The 27,700-nt window shown below is 44.6% G+C and overlaps 2 protein-coding genes across 3 annotated transcripts in view; one reads left to right on the forward strand and one right to left on the reverse strand.

Annotated features, from left to right (window-relative positions):
- Positions 1 to 333: 333 nt before the first annotated feature.
- LOC119167056 (solute carrier family 22 member 7) lies at positions 334 to 2,650 on the reverse strand. The gene has a single exon (XM_037418473.2). It carries the CDS (start codon positions 2,648 to 2,650, stop codon positions 893 to 895), a length of 1,758 nt encoding a protein of 585 aa, XP_037274370.2. The 3' UTR covers positions 334 to 892.
- A 3,833-nt stretch (positions 2,651 to 6,483) lies between these two features.
- The window catches only part of Arp8 (Actin-related protein 8), a 39,076-nt gene continuing 17,859 nt past the window's right edge, over positions 6,484 to 27,700 (forward strand). For both annotated transcript variants that reach the window (XR_012894250.1, XM_037412502.2), the window contains exons 1-9: positions 6,484 to 6,578; positions 8,221 to 8,391; positions 9,800 to 9,910; positions 12,567 to 12,671; positions 13,942 to 14,115; positions 16,642 to 16,752; positions 20,170 to 20,285; positions 22,006 to 22,159; positions 23,386 to 23,460. Coding sequence is in view for 1 of the 2 variants with exons in the window: in XM_037412502.2 (XP_037268399.2) it covers positions 6,519 to 6,578; positions 8,221 to 8,391; positions 9,800 to 9,910; positions 12,567 to 12,671; positions 13,942 to 14,115; positions 16,642 to 16,752; positions 20,170 to 20,285; positions 22,006 to 22,159; positions 23,386 to 23,460 (1,077 nt within the window). In the remaining variant the exon portion in view is untranslated. The remainder of the gene's footprint in view (positions 6,579 to 8,220; positions 8,392 to 9,799; positions 9,911 to 12,566; positions 12,672 to 13,941; positions 14,116 to 16,641; positions 16,753 to 20,169; positions 20,286 to 22,005; positions 22,160 to 23,385; positions 23,461 to 27,700) is intronic.

Raw genomic sequence — 27,700 nt, forward strand, 5'->3', positions numbered from 1 at the left:
GCGTGGTCGTTGGCGGCTTCGTTGCCGGGATTTCCAGAGTGCGCAGGCACCCAGATCAGCTCCACATGGCGGGCCGGGTTTTCGGGGGGCGAGCTGAGAATTCTGAAAGCGCTCTCGTGGACTCGTCCTCGCGCGAAATTTAGGATCGCGGTTTTCGACTCGGAAAGGACGTACCGGGCATCAGTGTGTGCGAGGGCAAGCGCGATCGCCGCTTCTTCCGAGGATTCCGGGGTGGATGCAGGAAGAAGGTGGAGAGTTGCAATGGGTTGGAGTGTGCGATCAACGACTGCAACTGCCGCGTCGTCGCCCGTGCAAGCTGCATCCACCGAATTTATTTCGGCGAAAGGGGAGGTAGTGAGGGTCCATGTGTGTGAACCGAAAAATTTCCAGGTGGTAAACTACCGAGACCCCGTATGGGGTAGTCCACGTCAGCCACGTGAACAGGTTCATGTTGAAAGGAATTTTCTTCAACACTCGGAATCTCACCCGATTCCAGCAACGAAAGACGAACAACTGCGGAGGGACGAAATATGCCGCGGTATTTTCGCACGTCTAGTTTACAGCTCGTCGGGTACTGGATGTGGCGTAAGATCGGGTTACAGAAAATGAGACCAAGTTGCAGCTAGCTACGGCATTTAATTGTCATCCAGCTATCTTAACGCCTTCAGCGCACAATTATTGTCTGATTTCCGCAAAAAAAGTATGAAAATGAAGCAATCGTATATTAATCAAAACCTTACTCTATATATGACGCGAGTAGGCGGGGCAGAGTTCAGGAGCATGGCGAAACCACCTTCGTCAAATTGTCTGTCCTAGCCCATCAGTTTCTGCGGTTACGACAGCTATGCACCAAAGCCATGGCCACTACGTGGTAATTGAATGCATACGTCTGTCAAAAATTGTGCGTGTCGCTGTGTCCCGAAGACGTACGCAGCGAGCCATCGGCCAAGCTCCTCTGGCTCCTGAAACTCATCGGACTTATCTTGTCCACAGGACAACTATCGAGCGACTTCTTCATGTGGTCAATGGAGGCCTTGCTGGAGAATGAGGCGTGCCTCTTAGCAGCGACGTCGCTGACAGCGCACTCGATTCCTGCAGGAGGAGGCAGGTCGGAAATCACGAACAGCGACACCACGAGCAAGAGCGCAGTCGTACCGAATGCCACGTCCTCGCGACCCAGCTGCTGCAGCACAAACGTCGAACACGCGCAGCCGGCGCCGACGCTTCCACAGGCCAATGCCCAGCACAAGGCCACACCGCGCACGGCAGTAGGGACTATCTCCATGATGTACGCGATGCTCACTCCGACGGCTACGGCTAGGATGCCGTGCGAGAGCGCGAGTAGCACGGTGGCCACGGAGTAAAAGCTGGCGGTAAAGCTCAGCAGGCAGTGGGTACAGCTGGCGACTGCAGAGGAGACGCTGAGCACTTTGACCAGGGCAAACCGGGTAACCATGATGTACATTGCCATGTAACTGAGCAGCGTACCAACGAGCACGACCACCATAAACCAAACGCTCCTGTCTTCGTTGTCATCGCTTCGCATCATTATCGAGATTACGTCCGTGAAGGCACTAAACATGAGCGAGAATAGAAGGGTGAACATAGTCAACGCTCGCCGCCGGACCGATCTAGCGTCGAGCAGCGGGCGCTCATGGTCGGACGCAGGGGCGCTGTTCCGGTACTTCCAGCGATCCCGCCTTAGTTTGTCCATGAGACAGGCTGTGCCGGACAGGGGAAAGTGGTTAAGCTCAGCTGCGCTCATCATCACTGCTTCGGCTTCTTCCAGATGCCCTTTCGCAATCAGCCAGCGGGGTGATTCTTGCACTATCACGAACGCAGCGAGAAGAAGAAGTGTAGGTGAAAGAAACACAGCTTGTTTCAGTTGCCAGCTGAGTTTCAAAACTCTGATAATCGCAAACCACACGTCCCCTAGCAAGAAGCTTGATGTCGCAGAGAAGATGATGTACAATGGTCTGTGTTCGTGGACGGTGACTTCAAACGAGACGATCACGATACAGGTGGCGCAGGCAAGCACGCTCCCGAACACAAAAAACACTGCCAAGGTGTACATTACGTAGTCGGTGGCCAGGCAGCCGGCTACTGTCGACACAATCGCAGCTGTCGTCATCACTAGAAGAATGGCCATCCTGCCGAGAAGGTCGGCCGCGGGGCCGGACAACAGCAGGAACACGACGGAACCCACTTGTTGCGCCACCATTATAACGGCGAGCAAGGCACGTCGGTCGCAAACTAAGCTCCAGGCAGTAATTAGCGATGTCGAGGCTTGAGCTTTGTCATAGTCCCACTCGTTGCACTTGACTACAGCCAATGTGTCGTTTTCCGAGTACCCTGGGTTCTCGAATACGTAGCAGCGGCTGTGGCGTGCATCAGTTCCAACGGGTATGGCAACATTCTTCCACGCATCCGCCGAGATGTTGGATCCGGCCGGTCTCTTGCACCAGTGGTCCACGTCACTCGAGATGGCGGGAATCAGTACTATTTGCCCGTTGACCAAGAAAATGGCGACGGTGCATAGGATCAACAGCCGCCATTGGAAGACGCCGTCACCGAAGCCTTCTTGACAGTCGAAGCACTCGCTCGTCAAAAGGTCGGAAGCCGCGAGTCGCCTCGGGAAAAAGAGAGCCATGTGCTTCGATGCTGCCAAAGACGAGGCGCATAAGCGCGAGGCGCCTCGAGATAGCTTAATCTTCTTTACAAATTGCGGCGCATGCCACACTGTAACGCGAGACAGTCTAATGAAATGATGATGATGATGATTATGATGATGATGAAACTCTTTGGAATATTGGCACATGCCTACTCAGGGGATCCGCCAAGAGTCGGGAGGATGATACATTTTAAATTTATTATTAAAATTTTGTTGAGCTACAGTAAATTAGAGATGAACTTTTTAATGTAACGCTAATTATGAATGATTGTAATTTAGACAGCACTATTTTGTGTAACCTCCCAGTGAACAATGTTAACTGGACTAGGAAGACAGAATAAAAAATTATTAGTGGTTGATACAACTACCAAATCTGTTCGAGTCACATATAAACTTTTCAACAGCTTTGAAAATATTCCTGTCTGAGTGTCCCAGCGCAGAAGCTCCAAATGGTAATAGAGCGGCCGACGTAATCGGTAGACCACATTGCCGCAATAAAATTTGAATACTTTGTTTTCTGTGTAAGGAAAGACTTCGGCAGCTCAACAAGGAGTGTTCAATAGTTTTGTGTTCGTTGCAGTAGGAGCAAAAAGAGGAGATCGCCAAGCACGCTCTGTGCTAGTAAAAATTTAAATTTGGAATTCTAAAACGCATTTCGGTAATTACAAATTCAGCCCGTCTTACTACGCACCTTTTTCTACTCCAAGGGAAATGTAGGTGCAGAAAGTACGGTGATGAATCGAGACTTGGACAAAGCACAGATAATGCGTAGTTTCTGAACCTTTCCGCAGCGACAAACGTCGTAACTAGAAGGAGAGAGAGAGAACAAAGTGAGATACATGTATAGTCGACGAAAAAGAAGAAAAAAGAAACATTAGTTGGCCATTATTATTGCTCGCTTTTTGATTTACGTACGTTGTTCTGTTGGTTGTCAAAATTCAGTGATCAAAAGTTCTAACAAAGTCATGTCATGTTAGCCGATCCCCTGATTGGGCATGATCCATGCTAGAGGCAAGAAAAACAATGACCAGAATCATCTAAAAGAAAGAAATATCAATTACTAGAAGGTATAAGACTTTGCGCGAAAAATAAGAGGAAAGAAAGTACACTTATAATTTAGACGACTTCAAACTATGAACTGCTTATTTTAGGAATTACGAATGCTTGGAAAACATAACATGTAGAATCAAACAACATCATCATCACGTGATCAAGCTCTATCGCGATATTAAGGTAATTTATTTTGTTGAAGATGAAGTACTGACGCGCAACTAATGTACATGTCTACTGCGCGCTATGTTAAAAACTCGAGGATCTCCCTAAAAGCTATCATCGGATCGCGCCAAAAGTTCTGTCTGAGTATTGAACAGCAGATGCAGCGCTTACCGCACTTTGCCGAAATACTCCAAGAGTCATTAATTTCCATCGTGAAACTTGTGACCGACTATATATAAATGCTTAAAGCAAACGTATCAGATGTCCACAATGAATTCACCACCTGACTAATGACCAGGCTAGCACGGTCTTTCACGGCTACGATGAGAGTGAACAAACACTCTGCCATGATACCTGCTCGATTCGAGCTTACAATGGTTCTGCCATGGTCTTCTGTGGGCATTGTGTTTATAAACAAGAGTTCGTCTACAGTGTCGAATCGGTCATCCTCGGCAAGATACTTTTCGGGTCACGAAGAACACCTGAGGGTATTTCGACGAATACGTGAATGTTACAGCACCATACTCGCAGTGGGCGGCGTGGAGCGGGCTCCATTCCAACAGCGTACGCTGTGACTGTGCTGTGCATTCCTCGCTGGCCTGATGGTGGCTCTCTGAAGAATACTAAAGTTTAACTGCACATTTACTTAACGAACAATTATCGGTACAACCAGAGGCACAGGTACAACTTTTTTCCGGGGGAGGGGGGCGGCACCTTTTACAAATGGTAATTTTTCGCTCTGTACGACATGACGGGAAAAATTTCGGGGATTGGGGCATCGGCCCCATGTGCCACCCCCTGGTTACGCCTCTGGTTACAACCATTTCCACTTCAACTTGGCTCACTGTAATTTGTTGGATGGGGGGCTAGAGCACCGAAAGGCCCCACTGATGGAACCGGATCAGCTCGTTCGCTGGGTATCGCTTGTACACTTATTTGTATCAGAATGAAAACAATGCTTATTTACAAGGCGAACGATAAGTCTGCGTCCTGCATGCAACATAAATCACAAAAATCACTGTCGAGGTCACTAACGACAAGTCATTCACTCTAAAAAATATCGAGTAAACAGGGTGCCTTTTTGTCCCACAATAATAATCGCCATCCGGCATGCTGGCACTTCCTTTCTTAAAAAAAAATGGCAGCGTATCCACGGGGTGAATGATGGAGAGTGGGGTGAAGCATTCGTCCGTTCATTCGTTCTTGCTTTCGTCCCGTCCATGCATCCGTCTGTGTGACCATCCATGCGTCCATCCACCCGTCCGTGCGTGCGTCTGTTCGTGCGTCCGCACGTCCATCCATGCGTCCGTGACTAACGTTCATCCATGCATGCGCCCCTGCGTCCATCTGTCCGTGCAGCCATCCATGCGTACGCCCATGCACCTGTCTGTGTGTCCATTCGTCCATCTAGTCGGCACTACAAGTACCACCATATCGCATCTTTTCATCGTATATTCCGCATATAGAAGCACCGCCATCCAGCGGACATTCCAAGAACTAAACGAGAGGTGGCACACGCACACTTTCATACGGCTTGCGCTTCGTGCCTACTTCCCAGCTTTAACTACCTCGAGTTCATGGTATATACTAGTTCACTGTATTCATGACACTGCGGCCCACGTTCGATAAACCTTTCTAAAGCGAAGGAGGTTACGCCCAGCGAGTATAACGTAGCAGCCCTTTCTTGTCAGATAGTGCTCAATGTACATGCCAATGGCTGCTAATGGGGAATGGGAGACAGGAGAATTCGGCTTTTAGCTAACTCGCACGCTGCGAATTTTTCATTGTTCAACAGCGCACAGGATAAATCTCCCACCAGCACCACCTTGCAGGACAAAGCGTAACACATGTTACGTACTACGACGAGGATTGAACGGGTGCCGCTTTAAGGAGCATCGCCCCTAAAACTCGCCGCTGGCCACTTTCTTATCAACAACCAGTGTAACGCTGATAAGGAGTATGTCGTTCGTGACCTGAAAGTACCGGCCGTGTGGCGACAATGCACGCGTTCCTGGCCTTGCAAGTACCATGGACAGGAACGCAGAATACATGATGATTGTTGCTGTGGGACAAAAAGATACCCATTTTACTTTATCTGTTATTATAGTTGCTTACGTGCGGCACGTGCGGATTTTGCACTATGGTCGTTTACTAGTACGTCGCGAGCAGTACTCGCGCGAGTTGCTGTCTCTCCATGGTGTCACACTGCAATGACACGTCACTAAGTGCCGCTCCCTAGATGTCGAAATCGAAAGCGCTTAAAATATAATCGATGCATTCTTAGGCCCTACGATTGCGCGTTTTTGGGTTCTCGACCCCAGTGTTTTCATTTAGAGCAACAATCTAAAAATATTTCATATTTGTATCAGTACTTTCTGAAATATTCTACCGCTTTTGAGAAAACATGTTTCACATGCGTGTTATGAGTGGATGGAGAAAAAAATGAAGTCTAACTACAGCACAGTCTCTGAATGTTCATAAAATATCAATTTCATAAGGTGAATAAGTAAAGACCTTCTCGGAGGTGATGGTCTAAGCTGTATGATATCTAGAAGACGCACTTTGACTACTATCACTAAAGGTGTCCGGTGGAGGTACTCCGCTGTTAGCAACACTGTAATCATTCAAGAAGATGGCGCCGACGCCGCCAAAAAAGCAACCGGCGTCAATATTTCCGGAGCCTGCTGTAGAGGTAACGATTACTTGACTGCTCACTGATTTGTAGCCTCTTCACGAACATCGCTTCTATATTCTGTATGTCTATTACAATAGTAATATATTTGCAATATTGCAAACAACAGCATGTCGAGTGGCACGTTCCCTGCTCGAAACCGCGAGCTTGTCGATTGTTTACACAGAAAACCTCTATATGCCGGCGATATGTCGCGCATGCTTCGTTCCGCGTTGTGACGATCTTACAGCCACTTCTCGGCAGCGTACTGCATTGTGATTTGTTCAACTGTCGTGCGATATCAGCGTGGCGTTCGGACCTCTTGAAGTGCAGATCGATCGACACGTGAACTGTGTCGTCTGCTTGTGGCATTGGCGAACGTGCGAAGTCGCGCGTTATTTTTTGTCTTTGTCGCTCTTCACGACGGCACTAGGCCTGCTTCTTAGTGTAAACGTTGACCGAGATAGGCGTCCTGTCAAAAGCAGTTTAGTTTATTCCAAGCCTCTGCAAACGTATCTCGCTGACCGCTCTGCTTTCGGAGATCGCTGCATTCCCTCTCCTAAACCATTGTGACAAAACAAAAAGCGAAAAAGAGACAAACACGCTTTCATTCACTCCCATTTGTTTCTGATGTAGTTATAGCCGGCTCTTCAGGATCGTGCTTGTTGAACGCTGTGCTTGTGTAGTTAACTTATATTCAAGTACACCATACCCGCGTCACTAGTAAACTAGCGCGACGTGATCTGGCCTTCACCGCCTGTAGTTACAAAGCAAACAGTGCTGTAGAACCCGCCACGATGGTCTAGTATATTTATGGTGCTCGAGTGCTGACGTGCAGGTCGCGGGATCGAATCCCGGCCGTGGCGGCCGCATTTTTGGTGGAGGCGAAAATGTTCGAGGCCAGTGTACTTAGATTTTGGTTCACGTTGAGCAACCCCGGGTAGTCGAAATCACCAGTGTCCACCACTACAGCGTCTCTCATCATGTGGTGGTGTTGGGACCTTAAACACCAAAATCAATTATTAACAGTGCTCTAGAGCACTGTTAATAATGCCTGCCTACTAATGACAAATGCTGTTACTTCTGGATTAATTTTGGCATATTTTTCAAGTCGTTAAAAAAAAGGGGGCACTTCATGAGTGGTCTAGAGTTAAGAAGTAGTTTGTTTTCCCCTTATTCGAAAAAGCATCGCGCCTGCAGTGCACATTTTGTAAACTTCACCAAACTCGCCGAAGAATCGACTGATGCGATGTGGTTCTCCTGCTATTTGTTGTGGTTCTCCTGCTATTTGTTGTTGTTCTCCTGCTATTTGTTTGTGGTTGTGAAAATCCAGGAAATGTGGTAAACCTAGATTTTCAATGAATATATCTAACTGGCCTTGACAGTTTGTCATGTCCAAGTGCATCATAAAACAAGAACCCCATCACATGCCCTGAAAGTTAATCGAAGTCCATCTATTACTTCATCTCTCATGGAGAAAGCGTTAATCAAAACCAATAGTCACTCCTTGACATTGTTATAGATGTCATACCTTCATTGCATTCTTGATCACTTGTTACAAGTTACTTCGTCTCTCTTTGGTTGCCGTAGTTCAGTAATCGGTGTACATGTTCAAGAGATCTGGGAAAGTATTCATCTTTTACGACCAATTGGTTTTCTACAGCCCATTCAAGCCACAGCCATCGTAGTTATTCACCCGGGGTCTATGTTCTTGAGGATAGGACGAGCGTCTGACTCCTACCCTCATACAATACCACATGTCATTGCCAGGCCGTGCCTATCAGAAACATCAGCACCTCATGTTGACCCCATTCTCATTCCCGAGGTTGACATGGTAAGTGCTTTGTGTCCATTCCGCATGTTTGTCTTATATGGGTTTCAAAGAACTGACCAGAACTCATCAGGTAAATCAAGGATTTACAATATTTGGGGCATTGGCTATGCTCTTACTATCCATATTTACCAAAGGCTTCTCAAAAGCTCATAGTAACTGCTCATGGGAAAGCATACAAGTTGCTTTTGTGAATGCGTAGGCTGCTTTATTTAGAGATACGTTGTAAGCTGTGTGCTGCCACAGGAGCTATAAGTTTCACCCCAGAGTTATTGATCACGTTAGGTGTCTCAGAACTGCCTCCTAAATTTATAATGGAAAATTGAGTTAGTTGGTGCGGGTTCATCATTCGGACTGTGTAGCATTAAAAAAAAGAACAAGGACTGAAGAAGTGCACACGACATGAAATTCAGTTGAGATTGGGTGCACATCGTGAGCAGTTATTCTGTCCTTCTTGTGAGTGCTATACTGTCTTGACCATGGCTCCTATATTATTCGCTTGTAATAATTATAGCACGTAATAAGTGTCGTGATGCTGCTTGTTGTTTGCATCTATGATGTAAATTGCTGAGTAAAAGATCACTGAAAAGACCACTGTGCATTTTGAGGATCACTGCTGCACACGTAGGAAGCCGAAATATAAATTATTCTCGATAAATCATGCATAAACACGGCTTAAAAGCTATGCACAGTGTTCAAGGCAAGTGTAAACTAGCCTGCCAAACTTGTTTGTAAATTGAAGTATAAAAGTAATAAGTTGTTGGGAATCGAGAGTGTGCAAACATGCGCGAAGTAGCTAAATCTGTATGTTCTGCAGGATGGATGTGGCATTGACTGCGATGGTATACCACTTGTCAACTTCCTGTCTTCCCTTCAATGCTTCCATTTTCTTTGTAATTTCTTTGTTTAAATTTAAGCATAGTTAAGTTTAACTTGTATTCTATCAGGCCTGGTTTGCTGTAAACAGCAACAGTATTGAATAAATTTGTGTTACTTTTTTTATTATTCAACTGTGTATGACATTTTTGTGCATTGTGCTTGTCAAATCAAGCCTTCAAATAAAATGGCTCTGGCTATCACATCTGCAGTTCTGAAAATGAAACAGTTCTTGCATTTTGCTTGCATATTCTTTTCAATCAGATAATTTTATTGCACTGTGTGTACTCATTGTTTTACAAATTAGACTATTGGTATTCACAAGTATCACTGGCAGAGACGCACAAATGTATATATATATTCACTATTCGGTCTTCAAATGGATTCATTGTCTTATAACAGAGCATTCTTATTGTGTGCACGACGCTTGGCTGTCTCCTCTTGTGTTGCTTTGCTTTTTAAAAGATTGCAGGTGATCTTAGATTGCTCAGAAGCTACTTGGTAGAAATTCTGTTGAATGTGCACTTTAACCTAGGAGCCAGAGGTCATGGCCACTATTGAAGAAGGTTGCGAAGTTGTCGGAAACCTCTTGGCATCTTGCTTGACCTCAGAAGGGAGGATACGATATACTTTCCCTACTGACAAGGTGAGTGCTTTTGTATGGTGTGAGAATAGTACACCCACGCAACTTTAAGGCATGCATTTCACTTTTAAGTTGAAAAAAAAATAATGGGATACCTAAAATCCACCTTATTAAAGGGCCCTGCAACACTTTTCGACCATGGTCGGAAAACGCTGCCGATCGGTAGTAAAAGCTATCGAGAACACGCGAGCCATGTATAATGCAGCATGCGGCCCCGAGTTCACAATAAATTCTCAAAGTCCGCTAAAAATTGCTTTCCCTTATATCAACAAATGGTAGAACAAGCTCGAAAATCACTCGTCATAGCCGATGTATCAGCCATTGGCTGATTTGAACATGGTGCGCTAGGTCATTATAGGAAGTGCCACCGCACTAGACGAGGACTTGCATAGGGGTACGCGCGTGATTGCACTAAAAAGCCGCGAATTCGAAGAAAAAAAAGCAAAAGTGCTCAAGGTCATGAGGCACGCATGACGTGACGTATTTCCTGCCCCCGTGCTATCCCTTCTTGCTTAGCTTCCAGGGCTTTCGTTCGGGTGAGAGGAGAGAGAATGCAATCACAGCTTGCAACAAATCTTTCTAACTCCGCTCCTGCTAGACCGATCTTAAAAACGTATGCAGCGATGAATTCGTGAGTCACTAAGCTTCTTTAGTGAATCCATTTCATTGCTACTGAAAACGTGTTGCAGGGCCCTTTTATGAGGCATTATATTTACCTATATATGTATGTTATTTAGAAGTCTTTTGGTATAATATTTTTAAAAATGGCAGAACAAAAGTAGCTTGCGGTGTCATCAGTGTGAGATGGTTAAGCCCAGCTTGCCTCATTGCTTCGTTGCTTTTTATCTGCTGTTCGCTATCATTGTGGGAGGTTTGTTTCAAGCTCAGAATGCAACCATCTATTCCTTTCTAGGTCAATTCCCGCCTTCCTTCCTAGAATACCTTCTATTTAGTGATAAGCACTAGGCATAACTTAAATATTGGTAACTCTCGCGCTGGTGCATGGAGGAGACTAGCCAATGCTGTGTCCTACTCAGGCTGCAAGGTATGCGAGCAGTATGGCTTACAAAGTTTATATGGTATTTCCTGCTCATGTTTAGACGAAAGAATGATCACATTTCTCATCGCCAATGACAAGAGCGAACAGAAATGTAACATAGTTTAGTTGTGTAAGCATGCCTCACTGCAGGAGTGAGTTTATGGCCCCTGTAACAGTTTCACTTCGATTACTGCTAGCAAGGAACCAGTGTGTTCGTTCCACAAGAGTGGAACAGACCTACGCCACACTTTCTGATCGCACTTCTGATTCCACAAGGGCTTGTAGCACACTTTTCATTGTTGAAACGGTGCCACTGTGGCTTAGTAAATTGCTCCACTGGCAATAATCATTACTGACATTATCACTAGCATCATGCGACTGAACATTGCCTTTTGCTGCTCATCAAGCGCAGTTGTGTTCATTATTCAATTCTATGTTTTGCTTTCTTGCACCAGTAATATCCATGTCTTTGTGTAACGCAGCTCCAGGACAGATAATATGCTAAGTGCCATAGACAATGTTTTAAAATTTCTGTGAGCTACTTAATAAGCACACATCTAAAAAATGAAATGAGCAATATTTACAACAGGGGAGATCAGGTATTTAATGTTGTATAGTTGTTGCAGAATAAAATGTATTGCACTATATCTGTAGTAAATGTGCTTGCATTAACTATTTTAGGCATTTAATGTGCCGCCTTTAGTTTTAGAAACAATGCTTCATGGTTGTTGCTTTCTTGCTTGTTTTTTTTCCAGTCTGCTAAGCTTTCAGGCTGTAGCTCGTTTCTGCTAAAAGAGTAGTTCGCATTTGTGCTTGTGTGGCCTCTTTTAGGTGATGAGATCAATTATCATGATGAAGAGAAGCTTATAACTCAAACTGCATGAATAGCGAAATTTTCGGTGTGAAGTGAATTCCAATATTGAAGTGTGAGTGCAAATTGAACAGAACATTTTTTTTTTTCAAGTATTCTTGAAAATTTCTCGAGTACAATACTTTTCGAATACTTTGAACCAAATTGCAAAAAGAAGAGTTGGAGAAGATTCTTGAGCACGTTCTTTTGAGCTACCAACATGAAAGGGTTTCCTCTGGCTAGGTCGATGAAGCGATAGTGGGGTGCTGTTTCATAGTCGTCCTATCAAGAATGAGGCAATGCAGAGGCTGTATAGTACTTATGTACACGATTTTGTGCAACCAATGTGTTGCCCAAGTTTCAGGTCCAAAACAGCATTAATTGAGCACCCACCTCGTCACATCTGTCATCTTCGTGTTGGAACCAGCGTTTTCTCGGGTGAACACACTTGCAACTGGAGCAGAGCTCTGAAAGGCAGCTTTGCCGCAATGTAAGAATATGATGGGGTGAAGCATATTGAAACTCTGAAGGGGCCCCAGTTCGTTGAATTACGGCTGCATTTGTCTTCTGCAAGTTGGAATAATAATATTTTGGTGCGAATCAAATCTAACAACAGACTATTTGAAAAACATTTCAAATTTCGAATATTACCACACCCCACTTTTAACATAACAGTGCAAGGGGTGGTAGCGCCGGAGTAACTGGCTTTCAACCGTTCTGTTGTGAGGAAGATTGGCATGCAAATTTAGAAGAATGTCTTTTCTCAATAGATTCATCACTTCAATCAGCATGTCAAGCCAACAGTCGTCGAAGAAAAGTGTGACCTCAGTTGGACCAACACCGATCGGGCTCAGGAGTTTTTCATTGGAGAAGAGGCAAGTCGTGCTGTTTCATGTTGCAATATATCACCTTGCTTGCGTGTGTATGGTAGAGGGACACTTCTCTTGAGTAGATGAGTTCAACATCAGATTTTGCTTTTTATGCTTGTGCAGCGTTCAAGTAAAGTGTTGTAGACAAGACTTTTTTTTTTTTTTTTCATTTCAAGTGCTACCTAATGGTTCAGTGTCCGCTGCAGTGGTTATGGCACTCGGCTGCTGACCCAAAGGTCCCGGGTTAGAATCCAGCTGCAGCGGATGCATTTTGATGAAAGCGAAATGAGAGAGGCCCTTCCACCGTGTGATGTCGGGGCACGTGCTACAAGTGGTGAAAATTTCTAGAGCCCTCCATCTTTACAGCATATTTTATAATCATATAATGTTTAATTTATGTAAAACCCAAATAATATTTGTTATATCTAATTGGTCGGCATAGTAGCACGCATAGCAGCTCTTCAGGCTGTACCCTCTGTTCAATTCCGTGTCACAAGATACAAAAGTTCGTTGTTGACTAACATAATATATAACAATAAGAATGTGTTTATAAAAACACACTTTTTCACTGTTATAAACCCTTATATAACAATGCTCTAAGAAGCACATTGTTATCTATATAAAGTCAAAGGATAGTTCTTTTTAATTTAATGTCTGGAGTTTTTATTTCAAATGAAGCCACCATTATTTTGATCATGCAGATGTAGTTTTCTATACAGGATTTGTCACTATGACGTCATTTATTCCTTTTATGTTTCATTGTATCGTTGGCTTCATGTAGCAAAGGTTTTCGGTTCATGACTGCAGAATTTAAAGGGCTAGAAAATATAGTGGATCTCTTCTGCAAGTTTTTCTACAAGTTTCTCACTTCTATGAGCAGTGAGCATACCAAGATGTGGAGGCTGTGGCAGTTATAATTAATTATATGTAGGATCTTCAGTACGAGTTTTTATGCTTTCAACTCAGGGTGATTACAGCAGAGCCTCTACACCGCAGTTATTAGCATGTTTGAGCAATGTTGACCTAATGTAAGGAAACTAGGGTTAGAACCATATTGTCTGCAGTATGCACATGTGCGAACTTTATTGTACAGAAAAAATATTGCTTGGTACTTGTCATAGCACTATATGAAAGACTGCCTAACTGCAGATGGCAGTGCATAGGTGATTACTGTCTTGTTTCTTTACACATTATGTAAAGGTAAGAATTTTTATTTATTATTTTTATAAGTGGAGCGACTGCGTGGTGATCTTTCTCCTGGTGTATTACGCTTTAGGTGCTGTACTTAAATCCTGAGCAGAGGTTTCATGTACACTGGCCCATCAGGAGGGGCCGATTAAATGTGCACTCGGGCGTTGGAGGTTCCCTGGTGTCGGTGCTGCATCACCTCGAGGCCATCTGGGGCTTGGCCATCCAACAGTACCTAGAGATTCCACTGAAAGACCTGAAGGTGAGATCACTCTGTAGCATAACACATGCTTATTACTCTACTTCTACTGCAAAATATTTTGGTAGTACAATAAAACCTCATTATATCAAGGTAAACAGGATTGTGAAAACTCTAAACTGAAGGGCTCTTCAAACTGATAGAGCATACAAATCAACGGAATCTAGGGAACCGAAAATTACCGATACTAGTCACTAATGCTCGCCTGCTGTGCCTGGTGGATTTTAGTTTCAAAAGTCACATTTTCCGGCAGCACCCAATCTCGATTTTGCCTTATACCGAGGAAAATGACAGCTCTCAGGAGTCACAAAGCAATGCCACATTAAAACAACAATCCAAGCTAGTTAATAATGATACAGTCGTAATTGTAGTTAGTGCATTGTGTCCGTGTGTTTTTGTGCTATTCAACAATGCCTCATAGCACTGTTTTTGATTGGTAGAAGAAGCACACTAGCCTTATGCCAGTGCAAGAACTAACACGTTCCATAGTACACCCTGCAGTCAGCTGAAATATGGGCCTCCAGAGGAAAAGATGGATCACAACAACACAGCAGACACTTGTGAGCACGTCTTGTGCTTCTCACTGTCTTAGTGTGTTGTGATGTGACCATTTACCCATTCTTTCTCGGAGAAGGGGAAAAATTATAAAGGCCGGTCTGACGAAATTTGTGATGTATGCTGGCTGGAAAACGTAACTCGTTAGCTTTTTCAGGCTAGTGCGCAACACAAGCACTCTGCCAGCCGTGCTAGTACACAAGTTACTGGAGCCGCACCTTGTTAGAGGTGTGTGGAAATTGTTAAATTGACTGCCGAACATTGATATGCATTGCACATAGGTAACATTACTATTAAATATGTATTAGATAAAAAAGAATTAGGCAAGTACAAAATTTTATTGGTCATGCTTTAATACATACAAGACTGTCAAGAATTATCATCTCTACTACTCTTTCTCCTGGTCTAGGTACTGTTTTATTTATTTCTTGTATTGCAGTAGCAATTATATTGGCACTCCAGGTGCATTCCTGCTGCCTGTATTAGTGTTGCCATGATAGTCTGCATAAATTCCAAATGGACATCACCCAATGTGTTGTGTATACTATGTGCGACTGAAAGCATTCGACAACAGATCATAATAGCATCTCAAGTGGATAGAAAACACACCGTTAGCAGAAGGGCTATCCAGAGATCTTAGAGGGCGTCTGTGTGAAGCAGGAATTCAGTGCAACAATCTCTCTAATCTCTCGTTACATAGACAGCGGCAAGGGGAGAAAATTTGTTACAAGTGGTATTTGGACGAAAGTGACTGCTCGAGGAAAGCTAAAGCAGTCGAGCTGCTATCATGCCACTACTGCGAGGAAGTCGGAACGCTATGTATTGACTGGAGTATAACTTTATTCAGGTGCAAAAGAGGCAGTGAGCTTTGGCTGTTTCAACTTCTCGCCGGATCCGGACAACCACTGCCCCTATTTGACCAAGCGTTGGATGAGGCCGTGGTCGTTTCTCATGCATTCAACTTAATGTCATAACAGGTGCAGGTACTCCCACATGTGCACCACATTTGGCACTTCACGTGGCTCTTCATCTGCCGGCTCTTTGTCCTCGTTGAGGCCACCAACAGTGTCAGTAGGGTATTTCCGTATCTCTCTCTGGGGCAACAGGGAGAGCAGTAGCAACAGCCAACGCAAACATCTCGAAGTTGCGTTCTACCTCTTGGCCAGCAATTTTAGTAACAGCCTAGTACAGGGAGCTTTCTCTGTGTGCACAGCAACTGTGAAAAGTGGCCGGTTTTACAGTCGGGGCTTTGCGTGTTCACCCGAGTCGCGCAGCCGTAACATTTTCAAAACAAGAGCTTTTCAGCACCCCATTGTCGATGCACCACGAAATGTGACAGCTCCAGTTCACTCCGCAATGAACGGCTGGGTGCACGCGGCCCTCGCTAGCTAATCATTACTAGGCAGCCGTCGGTCATGGCTATGCTTTGTGGCTTGTTTTGTGCCTGCATGAAAATAGTTCGCCAGCGGCATTACTTTGACACCGCATGCGCAAAAGGGTCAGTGCCGCTTGGCAACGCTCCGCTTTGTTCTCAGCGGGTCAGGGTCAGGCTCTTTGTGCGCCTTGAGCAATATGGCTTATTATGCATCTGTTTGGGTCGTGACAAGAAGAAAATTCAAGATAGGCAATTTCATTATATAATGAGGGATTACTGTACTTCGATTTGTCGAGTGCGGTGATGCACACACTGTGTTGTTGTGTTCTCACCACTTAGTTCACACTGAAGTGATCGACGGCACAGTGGTTGCTTAGTCTGCTGTTGCAGTCAGATTTCCTTACGCCAGTATTTTGTTGAGTCACACCTCATGGGATGCTAAAGGGGCTAGCTGCTGGCCTTACTTCGCATAATGTTCCAAGTTGCTGCCTCAATATTCATTGAATCTAGCTTGTGATGAAACTCGTGATGAAACTCTTGTTTTTGTTTCTGTGTGTCTCTGTTTCCACATTTGATCATATCCTCCTGTATCATTCAAGCACTACAGAGCAGTACTGGTCATACCAGATGTGCACGCCAGAGATCACGTTCGAGAGCTGGTGCAACTCCTGCTCTGCAAGCTGGGCTTTGGTGGCTGCTTTGTTGCTTTGGTGAGTTACAGAACTTTCGTGTCCCTTTAGATTTATGTTTGCAGAACCAATTCAATGCTAAACTCTGCCGAATTACCGTATTTGCACGAATATAACGCGAGTTTTTTTCCAAAAATATGCGAGTGAAAAAGGCACCTCGCGTTATATTCGCGTTCGTGACAAAAAGTGGCAAAAATATAACGCGAAAATTTTTCGAGCCTTTCTTTTTTTTCTTTTAAATCTTCGTTCTTGTAAGGCGCGCCGCACATTCCACGAACTTCGTGGTTTTGTCGCCCCATATAGCACATTTTATTCTGACTTGCGCATCCAGTGACAGCGCGTGGCAAGGCACCGTGGCGCCGACGGCCGCCGGACGTCTCGGAGCACCGCCGCTCAGGGCGCCGGCGACGTGCGCGCCACTACGGTAGGCTGCGGCGGTCGCAATCTGCGCTAGCGCTGCTAGCGCCACAGCAGCCCCAGTGGCAACACGTGGATAACAATCATTTCGGAAAAACGTGTGCATCGCCTTCCTACGCCTTGCGGTCGCTCGTTGCTGTGTTCTTTCTTCCGCTTGGCCCGTCATCATGTACAAACGGAATCAATACACTGCCGCGTTCAAAAAACAGGCGATCCTGCTGGCCGAAAATAGGGGAAATTCAAGTGCGGCACGGCATCTCGGAGTGACGGAGTCTACCATTCGAGGTTGGATGAAGTTTCGAGAGCGCATATTCCAAGCCGCACCGACACGCAAGGCGTTCCGTGGGCCTAAGACCGGCCGTTTCCCGGAAATCGAAGTGGACCTGGCGGAATTTGTGCGTCAACGTCGTGGCCAGTTTCTGCCTGTGAACGCCGAACTTGTGCAGATAAAAGCAAGGGAGCTTGCACGTGAGGCCGGCGTGCCCCGTGACACCTTCAAAGCCAGTCGCTCGTGGGTCCAGAAGTTCATGCGTCGGGCGGGATTCTCGCTTCGCCGAAGGACGTCAATTTGCCAGAAACTTCCGGCCGAGTATGAAGAGAAACTCGTTGAGTTTCAGCGTTACGTTATCAAGATGAGGAGAGAGAAAAACTACCCCCTAGGCCAGATCGGTAACGCGGATGAGACCCCGATCTTTTTGGACATACCGGCTGGCTATGTGATCGATCAGCTCGGCACCAAGGAGGTGCGCGTCCGCACAACGGGTAACGAAAAGACCCGGGTGACGGTGATGCTGGCGTGTACGGCGGACGGGCGTAAGCTGCCGCCATTTCTCATATTTAAGAGGAAGACTCTGCCCAAGAATGAGACATTCCCACACCGGATGCACGTCAGGTGCAATGATAAGGGCTGGATGGACAGCACCATGATGACTGAGTGGATCCGTGTTGTGTGGGGAAGACGTCCGGGCGCACTTCTCAACACTCCAGTTATGATTGTGCTGGACGCGTTTAGAGGCCACTTGACCGATGAGGTAAAAGAAGCGCTCGCCAAGGCCAACACTGACCTTGTTGTCATTCCCGGAGGAATGACGTCGCAGCTCCAGCCACTGGATGTCTGTATTAATAAGCCTTTTAAGGACCTCGTACGCCGGGAGTACGAGCAGTGGCTGGAGGCTAGCAATCGCCAACTGACTCCATCGGGTCGCATGAAGCGAGCTTCAGTCAGCGAGGTCGCTCGCTGGATACACAATGCTTGGGAGGCCTTGCCGTCGGCAATAGTGTCACGGGCATTCCTTAAGTGCTGCCTCTCGAACAGTCTGGACGGCACGGACGACGACGCGGTTTTTGTCGACAGTGACAAAGACTCTAGCAGCGATGATGACTGATCAGGCAAGCCAGTGATAATAGCATTTCTAACTGCTGCAAATATAAATAAAGCCTCTTTGATTGCTGTTTACAGTTGCATCACCTCGCGTTATAATCGTACTAAACTTTTTTTTTTTTCGTCGAGACCTATAGTACCCCCCTCGCGTTATATTCGCGGTCGCGTTATATTCGTGCAAATACGGTATTGCCTACAATGATTGGACATTATTTTTGTGGCATTTTTTTATCAGCAAGCCTATGTCAAAAGCTCACCGATAAAGATGTGACATCAAACTTTTTGGTATACTAATGACTTGTAATTGCTCGAGATCAGTGCCTCGTGTCACTACACACTAAAGTGCTAGACGTAACGTCGGCTCCGATGTAAATGCATTAGTCAAAATTACGCTGATACGACATAAATCGAAGATGGTGGAAGCAAAAATATACGCATTACTTAGCCCTAAATTGTCCTCCTTTAGTCCACGAGAACTAGTTATGCAGCTGTTTGTTGTCTGTAACACTTATTGGTTTCTCTTGCCTATCATACTCAAGTGATGTCATCTCAAGTGTTGATTCTGAAGTTTGCCATATCTTGCTGCTCATATTTCGACCGAATAGAACTCCGACTAACAAATGCGACCTGTATATTTAGAAAATGAATCTGGCATTTGGGCGAGGAAATTCGGTAGCTTTGGTGGTGATCATCATATATGAACAGATTGGTGTTGTGATTGCCTACCAATTATCTTAAGTTACCGTTTTCTTTTTATTTCTTGAATGCCTAATTGCAAATAACCATGGATGTCTCCGAGCCAATTTACAAGCACATCTGAAATTTCAAACTCCATCCCATTGTTCCAGTGTTCTGTCGTAATTACGTATTTAGGATTGCTTCACTTCAGGCTGCCTAGGCAGCCATGTTGAATACAGTAGACTCTCAGTAAACAGAAGTCTGTTATACAGAACTACTGCTTAAACGAAACTATTTCCTCTGCAATGCTTGGTTTTGGGCTTGTATTCTGCACCCATGTTCACCTCTGAGTAAACGGAACTCCTGTTAAATGGGACATATTTTCCCAGTCCCTTCAGGTTCCGTTTACTGAGAGTAAACTGTATCTCACAGCCTCAAACCAGCTCTCTTGTGTACTAATTGATGTTCTGATGCAGTGGTTCCTTTAAGTAATCCTTGTCGCAATATAGAGGTGTTGCACAATCAAGCTTTTGGAGCATATTACAGCGAAGCATTGCAATAATTGGAAGTGGTCACTGTCCCATGATATGCGATGTGTTCCCTAAAATTACTTGCACACACAGATATTGTTTCCTATTGCATTAAAACCACCTTAATATCTATCCATTTGAACCAAACTAGTGCCTGAAACATAGTTGCAACAACACCCTGAGTCAGTGGACAAACAGTTTAACACAATCATTGATCACTGTTTTTTGGCTAGTCATATGCTAAGTCTGGGCTATGCAGCAGCAGCTATTGCTCAGTTCTTTTGCAAACATCACTGTTATCTAAGGATGCCAACTGACAACTGCTCAGTTGGTCTTTCTCTGTATAAGTACTACATTAATTTCTTATATCTTTCTGCCAGCATTCATTATGGCTGCAGAAACCGACTATGAGCTACTTTCTTGTAACTGCAGGAGTCTGTCTGTGCAACATTTGGTGCTGGGCTGTGCTATGCTTGTGTCGTGGATGTAGGGGACCAAAAGACCAGTGTTTCCTGCGTTGAAGATGGCATATCTTCACGAACTAGCAGGTGGGTTTTATATATGCCTTCCACAATTTGCACTACTAAGTTCACTTGATGCGGCTATAATTCAAGGCAGCATTCGTCTGCTTATTCCATCTTGAAGATACAGTATGTCTAAAACAACCAACCTGTTCAGTGCAGTCTGCAGTGAATGCACACTGCATTCATAGGAATACCGATAGCGTATTCCACAGTATATTTGCTGCACAAGGCATGCAACCTTATAATGTAGTGTCCTTGACTACACCTAATATACGGTATAACTAGTAGGCCGGTAGATTATGTAACTAAGCAAGGATACCACCTTAATTCACTGTAATGACCACAACTGAATGAAATGAACAGCTTTTTGTCTCTTGTGCTAAATATGCATGTGGCCACCGGTGGTCTCATTTTCATAGAGGAGCTCTATATAAAGATATTCCATTTAGCACTGTACGGCCCTGCATTAAACTCGCGTTCACCTCTACATTCAATATGTAGAAAGCTATGCTGCTTTGTGTCTTTGCAGTGGCCCTTTTTTTTAAACTATATTAACATGCTTATTTGTTCCATCGAAAACATTCATGCCGATGAAACAGCACCGTGTGTCAGGACCTAAAAAGACTGCTCAAAACATGCACTGCTTTCATATATACTCTCTGAACAAATCTTTTTTCACTTCTAGTTATACAGACAAAGCTCAATAATTTTGCCTTTGTTGATTTGGAAATTAGGGTTATCGGGATTTGTTCTTTGGTTCTGGGGAGCGTACGTATTGTTTACTGGCATCAGTGTTGTTAATTTCGTAAAATTTAGCTGCATTTGGATAATTCAGGTGATACGAAGAGCGCATAGACTGTGAAGCGCCAGAAATCTGCAGCGCAGAAGAGTGGGAGTAGCTTTTGCATTCAATTGAAACGACGAGGTGCCATCTGCATTACCATCATAACTGTGTGGTAATGAAAGCAAAGCCAGAATGCTCTACGTCTATTTGCATTGGCCACTGTATTCGCAGCAATCTTTCCGAAAAGCATGGTTGCCACTCGGCGCACGTGAACTGTGGGGGCACTCTGAATTATTTAGTTGATTGTGACTGTGGTCTTGCCCGCGTTGGCCGCAACAAAGAGCAGTTTTGTTTTCACTGCATGTCTTCAGAACTGAGTTAGTTTGCCTTCAGCACTGCAGTCATGCGATATGTAGAATCATGTTGCCATCTACTACATTTTCATCTGCATTAAGTGTGGTGCTTAGTTGTTTTATTTTTACTCTTGTATGCTTAGGCCGCACACATGCCTTCAGAGCAGCATGAAGAAGTGAAAATTTAATGGCTCGTTTTTTTTGTTGTTAGATGCGTTAATAATGAGAACTAACAGACAGTAATGATTTGGTCCAAGCTCGTGGCAAATTATTTCTCGGTCCACTTTTCTTTCTTCACATTTATATTACATTTACTATTGATAACATCCCCCTATACTCTTCTTGGCATTGTGGTCTTTTAGTTCTCATTAGTATTTAGAGCTGCATGGATGCTAAGATCACATTGGTAGTGATCCACACCAGATGTGGTGCAGCGCTCGGTACTGTTGTTTCAACCCTGCATGCATAGGCTGTGCGTGTGCCTTCAGAATGCAACAGTTATGTTTGTGTGATTGCCACTGAATAACAAATTCTTCCTGCACACAACTCCTGCCTCTCAGTGTATTATATCTTTCTGTTTATTATTTTTGTTCTGCTGAAATGTAAGGCTGATAATGGAGTATGGCGGAGCTGACATAACGCACCTGTTCCACTACTTGCTGCGAAAGTCGGGCTTTCCTTACAAGGAGTGCGACCCTTCGAAAGTCACTGATGCCTTGCTCCTGCAGGAGCTGAAGGAAAACATGTGCCATGTTAATCTGGTGAGTTATCGCAAAATCATGTGACATCTCATGTTCTTCAGTCCATCATTATCGACCTTCTGAAAGTCCGCTTCTGAACAGGGAATTCTTGTGTTTCTCCAATCACATCCATCCTGAGTTATCCGAGTCCATGCTATTCCCTCAAGTTTTCTGAGCTTTATATATGTATCAATAAATATACTTATCAACAAAATCTCCTACGTTATCCTTTGTGCACCTTGACTGGTTTCTTCCATTCCCTCAACAGGAATTCTACTAAGGCCTGGCCAAATGTAGGCACTGTTATTCAGGCAACAGCAAGGAATATGTGGGAAAGGGCGGTGCAGTGCCTGCAACTCATATAAGGGAACCAGAGCTGTGGGCAGGATACCAGTTTCAATACGGATCTCAGCTGGGTTAAGTGGGGTGCTCCTGGAAGCACAGTCTCACACTCACGTGACAGTGGAAGCCTAATAATCTTCATCAGCAGCTCGAACAGCTGTGTGGCAGATGCAGGCCACTGCGTAGGACTTGAGCAGCGGCAGCAGTGAGCATCTAATCCACGAGTCGAGCATAAGGTCTCAATTTTCAGTTTGACATACACGGACTATGACTGTGCTTTATGCCTTGGGTGAAGGATCACTATGCTTTTAAATATAGTAGTGGCTGTAGTGTTCCTGCGCTCTGTCTTGACCACGCGAATAGAACTCTTGCTTGTTCCCTGTAAACTTGAGCCCTGGCAAACGAAAGCTCAACAGACTAGCTATACTCGCTGTACCCTGATAGCAGCAAACACAGTCATCGGTTGTCAATGATCTGCTCATCAATTAAACTTGTCAGCTTATACATGCCTAAACATTTCAGCCTTTATCATTGGTGCTAGCATTGGATACAAAATAAACGCATCTGATCAAGTCAAGTACGCAATTTCATCGCAACCCTCTGAAACAATCGCAAAGGTTCCCATGCCCAGGCTTGACCTGAGTGGTAACACATTCAACAACTTTTGTATTTGAAGCACGGTCACATGTGAATAATGAAACAAGTGTGCATAGTTGCTTCTTACCATGCTTTGAGAACATTTTTGCGAGACAATGTACATCTTTTATACTAGTGCCCTTGAGACTACCAGTTAAGAATGTAATTTTTTTTCATGGCTAGGATCCAGGAAACAAATCTGTTTAACGCTTGTTCTATAGGAAAACTTCTGTTGTGCTACATTAAAAATTGCATTCTTTTTTCTGTAGGACATATGTGGAGCGCAGGAGCGGTCTTTCCAGTTGAAGCAACCAGGCAAGCCACTCTTTGAGTACAAAATCAAGGTTTGTGCATTCAGTCATCAGCTTTACAAAAGTGAAAAGTGCCACGTTTTGATGCAAGAAATGGAAACAAAATAAATTGCTTAAGGGGGCAGACTGGTCTTTGGGACCAAAAAGTGACAAAAAAATTCATTTTTTTTTAAATTGACATATTTGGTTTCTGCAAGTATTTTTCTATCTCTCTGCAAATTTTCACACACCAAGAAGTGGTAATTTTTTTGTAATGTTATTCTAACTGTCCAAATTCTTGGTGCTGTTAACATGCAGAACCTGCGAAAAATGGGGAACCGACTTCGGTCTTCTTTATAGTTTGCCGGCACCTCTGTTAGAAGCTCTGCTTCGAATTTATGAGCACCTTTATGAGGATTTCAAAACATGCGTACCATGATTGTTGCTTTTTGATGAAGCTGTGTATCATATGGGCAATGACAACACAAGAGATGTTCTAGGGCAAGCACAAAACACAAGACACTTGGTTACTGCATCTTCATGCACAATACAAATAAAGCAGTGCAATCTCTTTGTTGCGAATAGGGGCCCCCTACAAAGACGATGAGAGAAGAGCTCGCGTGAGCAGTACAATAAGTATAGGTATGCCCAGTTCTTATATCAATCTGGTGGCATGGTGTAACCACTACTTACGCCACTACTACTGTATTCCTTGGGGCTTTTCCGTACCTATGCAGCCAAGCTGCCAAGCATAGGCAGAAAAAGAAAGGAAATATTTCCTTTGTCATTGGGCTTTCCCAACTCTTGCTCTTTTGTTGTGAGCGCGCTCCTTGATTGCCCTTTTCTTGTCAGCGGTCGAACTGCAATAGTGAAGGGTGACTGACGGGTCAATTCATTGAAGACTGCCTTCTCAGCCCGCTTTTTTATTGCGCATGAGCACAGGTCGCTGCTTCCCACCATTGTCCATGCTCGCCCGCTACAGCACTCATGTGGAGGCTGGCCCCTTGCATTTGTAGCTTCCTTTGCAAATACGCAGAATGTTTTCCCTACAGTAAGGTGAATTTGAATCCCGGGAGGTGTGCAGTTGTGGGTGGCCAACAGGAGAAATGGGTGGTTGGCTGGACAGCTGGGTGGCAAAACCATTGCTGCCCACTGTGGGGTAGAGAAACCTGGTTTACTTGCACACGGTTTTTGTGGAAGAATTATTTTTAATTACACGACCGACCGAGAGTAGCCACCATAGAGAAGCAGCGTGTTTTCCTGCAGTGGCAGGAGCAAAAGGGTGCATCACAATGTCCTCCTCCTCTTTAGAGTGGTGGAGAAGGAGAGCAGCTGCCTGATGCATTTCATGTGTGAATGATTCTTATCAAATAAAAGGAAGTTAAGAGAAAAGTGTACCCCGCACAGTATGTCTCTTTCAGAGAAGGACACCTCATTAGTAGTGCACGAGGGAAGAGACAGGGAGGAATAAAAGAAATTGAGAAGAAAGACGAGACAAGTTGGAGGGGATCGCAGACAACGAGCCGACCGATGAGAGTTCCTCCGAGCAAATTTGGCTTGGCGTGCAGGAATCCGGGCACATGCATTGTGCACTATTCAACTACCCACACAGAATAGTTCCGTAGTATTCTGGGCCGTCTGTGCCATGCACTAATGCCTGACATGAGGTTTTTAACACCGCAGCGTTAAAGAGCTCGTTCCACACAAATTTTAGTGTCGGTGTTGGCATCATTTGTTGCAAGCGAAAAATTGGCACTGTCCATGACCAAGAAATGGAGCAAAATGCAAATAATATAACAAAAAAAAATGTTCCGTTCTAGAGAGAATCAAACCCAGGCCTTCAGCATGGCAAGCCGGTGTTGTACCACAGAGCCACGCCATTGCTTGAAGCTACTTGGGGAGAAAAAACACAACTAGAATGTTATGTACTAGTGGGAAGTCTCCTCAATATTGCGTGGCAGAAGCGCTGAAAGGCACAAGGCATGAAGACATTCGAATTACACGAGTGGGCTATTTAAAGGCTCATCTATTACAAAGCGCTCAAACGCACCTAACCATCACCGTCAGCAAAAAAAAAAAAAAAAAAAACAACAATGCGAGCAGCTCTGTAGGTTCTTTGTTGCCTTATGCCTTACGAACGCTTAGTGTGCACTGTGCAACTTTACTTGCAGTACGTTGAGGCATGCACCGAGAACTGAAGCCAGCTGTTGAGAAGGCGATGCACATGATGCCGAATTATGCTATTGCATTCCACTCTTGACAGCAAAACTTGAGTATCCTCCATGTTTTGATTACCGTCTCGTGACAAGTGACAAGCATGCATGTATACCAGTAGAGACACCAGCAGCAAATGAAATGAGCTCTGAGTTACATTGCCAGCGATTGTGATCACTCGAGAGAAGCACATAGCTGACAAGGCTGGTATCTTTCAAGCAATCAGACTTACGAAATGTGTAGGCTTGTGCGAAAAGGGAATTTTAAGTTCGAAGCCAATTCGAAGCGAATAGTAATTTTCATCGAATAATTTTGAATCGCATTCGAATGTTATATATGACATATCAAAAAAAGGGGAATATTTATGATGACTTAACTAACCTGCATAATGTTTCTTTTCAATGGAAATACGGACTGTATACAAATGTCATTTTGTTTTTTGTTTTTGTTTTTCGTTTAAAGGAAGTCAAAACAACCTTGTGTAGTAGTTTCGGTAGGATGCGAGTGATAACCTGTAAGATACCTAACATTTTAAAATTTATTATACTTAGAGCATATAGACCGTCATAACAAGCTTGATAAAATGAAGAATTGATTTGAGGGTAACATGTTCCTATAAAGGGGCCCTGCAACACTTCTTCAAGTAGCCATGGAGCCAGTAGAAATGTTTGTTGCCTCACAAATTTACCACCGCAAAGTTTCTGGAATCAGTTCAGTACGAGCGGAGTTCCAAAAATTTGTCGCACGCTGCAATTGCATTCTCTCTTCTCGTCCCAGCAAGTAGCTGGAATCTAAGCAGGGAGGAATGGCACGGCTAAAGAAAATACGTCGCACTTACCTCGTGACCTTGAGCGCCTTATGTTTTTTTGGTGGCAGCCTCGGTAACGACAAGCGCGCCATGCTCAAATCAGCCAATGGCTGTGATCAGAGCCGTATATTTCTTCTTGGCTGTGACAAGTGATTTTTGAGCTTGTAGTGTCATTTGCCGAGGGAAGAAAGCAATTTTTAGCTTTGAAAATTTATTGTGAATAACAGGCCGCGTGCTGCGATATAATATTTGCCTCTCAGGTTCTCGGTTGCCTCGACTACCAATCGGCAGCGTTTTCTGAACATGCTCAATAAGTGTTGCAGGGCCCCTTTAAATTTTAAAGGGGGCTTTGCGACAAAAAGAATTTTTTTTTGACAGGTGCTTTCACGGCCTAACATTCCTACATTGCAGTGAAGCCATTTTTACAAGCAGTTACATGCAGATTAATATACTGTTGTGGAACGGGCTCTACCCGACGCTTCCCTGCTGACGTGGGTTGCCAGAACGTCAGGGTTACGTCGGTCCCGGTCTCTTGTGGTAGCGTGGTGTAACTTCGGGTAGAGCAAACTAATGCTGACAAGATGAAGATACGAAAAACAAACAGGTTTATGGCACTATTTGCAATTATTTACAGCATGAGGTTAGGAGTTTCACAAATCATGAGCGTGGTGGTTGAGCCGTTACATGGTTCAGAGCCTCATCCAGCACTCTGCGGCGTCATTTTAAGCCCTGTCAGGCTCCTCCTCCTTGATTGGAACACCAATCACACACACAAAACACTGCCCACAGGGTATCGGTCAGTAACACACGGTCTGCCGAATAGTTATTGCACCTCTTGATGAAATGCTCTGAAGAGAGGGGAAATAGGGTTCTCTCCCGGAACAATTTGGCGGTTGGGTTGCTTCTTTCGCCTTTCCCTGGAAGGGCAGCCAAGGAGTAGACACTTGAATCGCAGAGACACGACTTGTGCGGTCAGTCTGCTTTGCCGTCTCGCTAAACAAGCCGGCCCGGAGGAATTGCTTGTAGGGACATTTGCTCACGGACCGTCTTCTAATCCTTTTCTCGCTCCCCGCCGCTGGATCCCAGAAACTGGGATTCCGGGCGTGAAAGCGCTCCCCGGCTACGTTTCTCAGCGACGGCATGGCGCCTACTGACGAGGGTCATAACAATACACCTATTTGTTCATTGCAAATACTTCGAAAATATTTGATAATTTAAATTAGAATATAAACAAATTCGAATACTCAACTATTCGTTCGAATATTCGAAGCA

This window comes from Rhipicephalus microplus, chromosome 1 (assembly GCF_043290135.1).
Source record: "Rhipicephalus microplus isolate Deutch F79 chromosome 1, USDA_Rmic, whole genome shotgun sequence".
NCBI classification, from domain to species: Eukaryota; Metazoa; Arthropoda; class Arachnida; order Ixodida; family Ixodidae; genus Rhipicephalus; species Rhipicephalus microplus.

What these genes read in the sequence shown, in the direction of transcription:
- LOC119167056 (XM_037418473.2), bottom strand. Translation starts at nt 2,650, where the DNA reads ATGGCTCTCTTTTTCCCGAGGCGACTCGCGGCTTCCGACCTTTTGACG.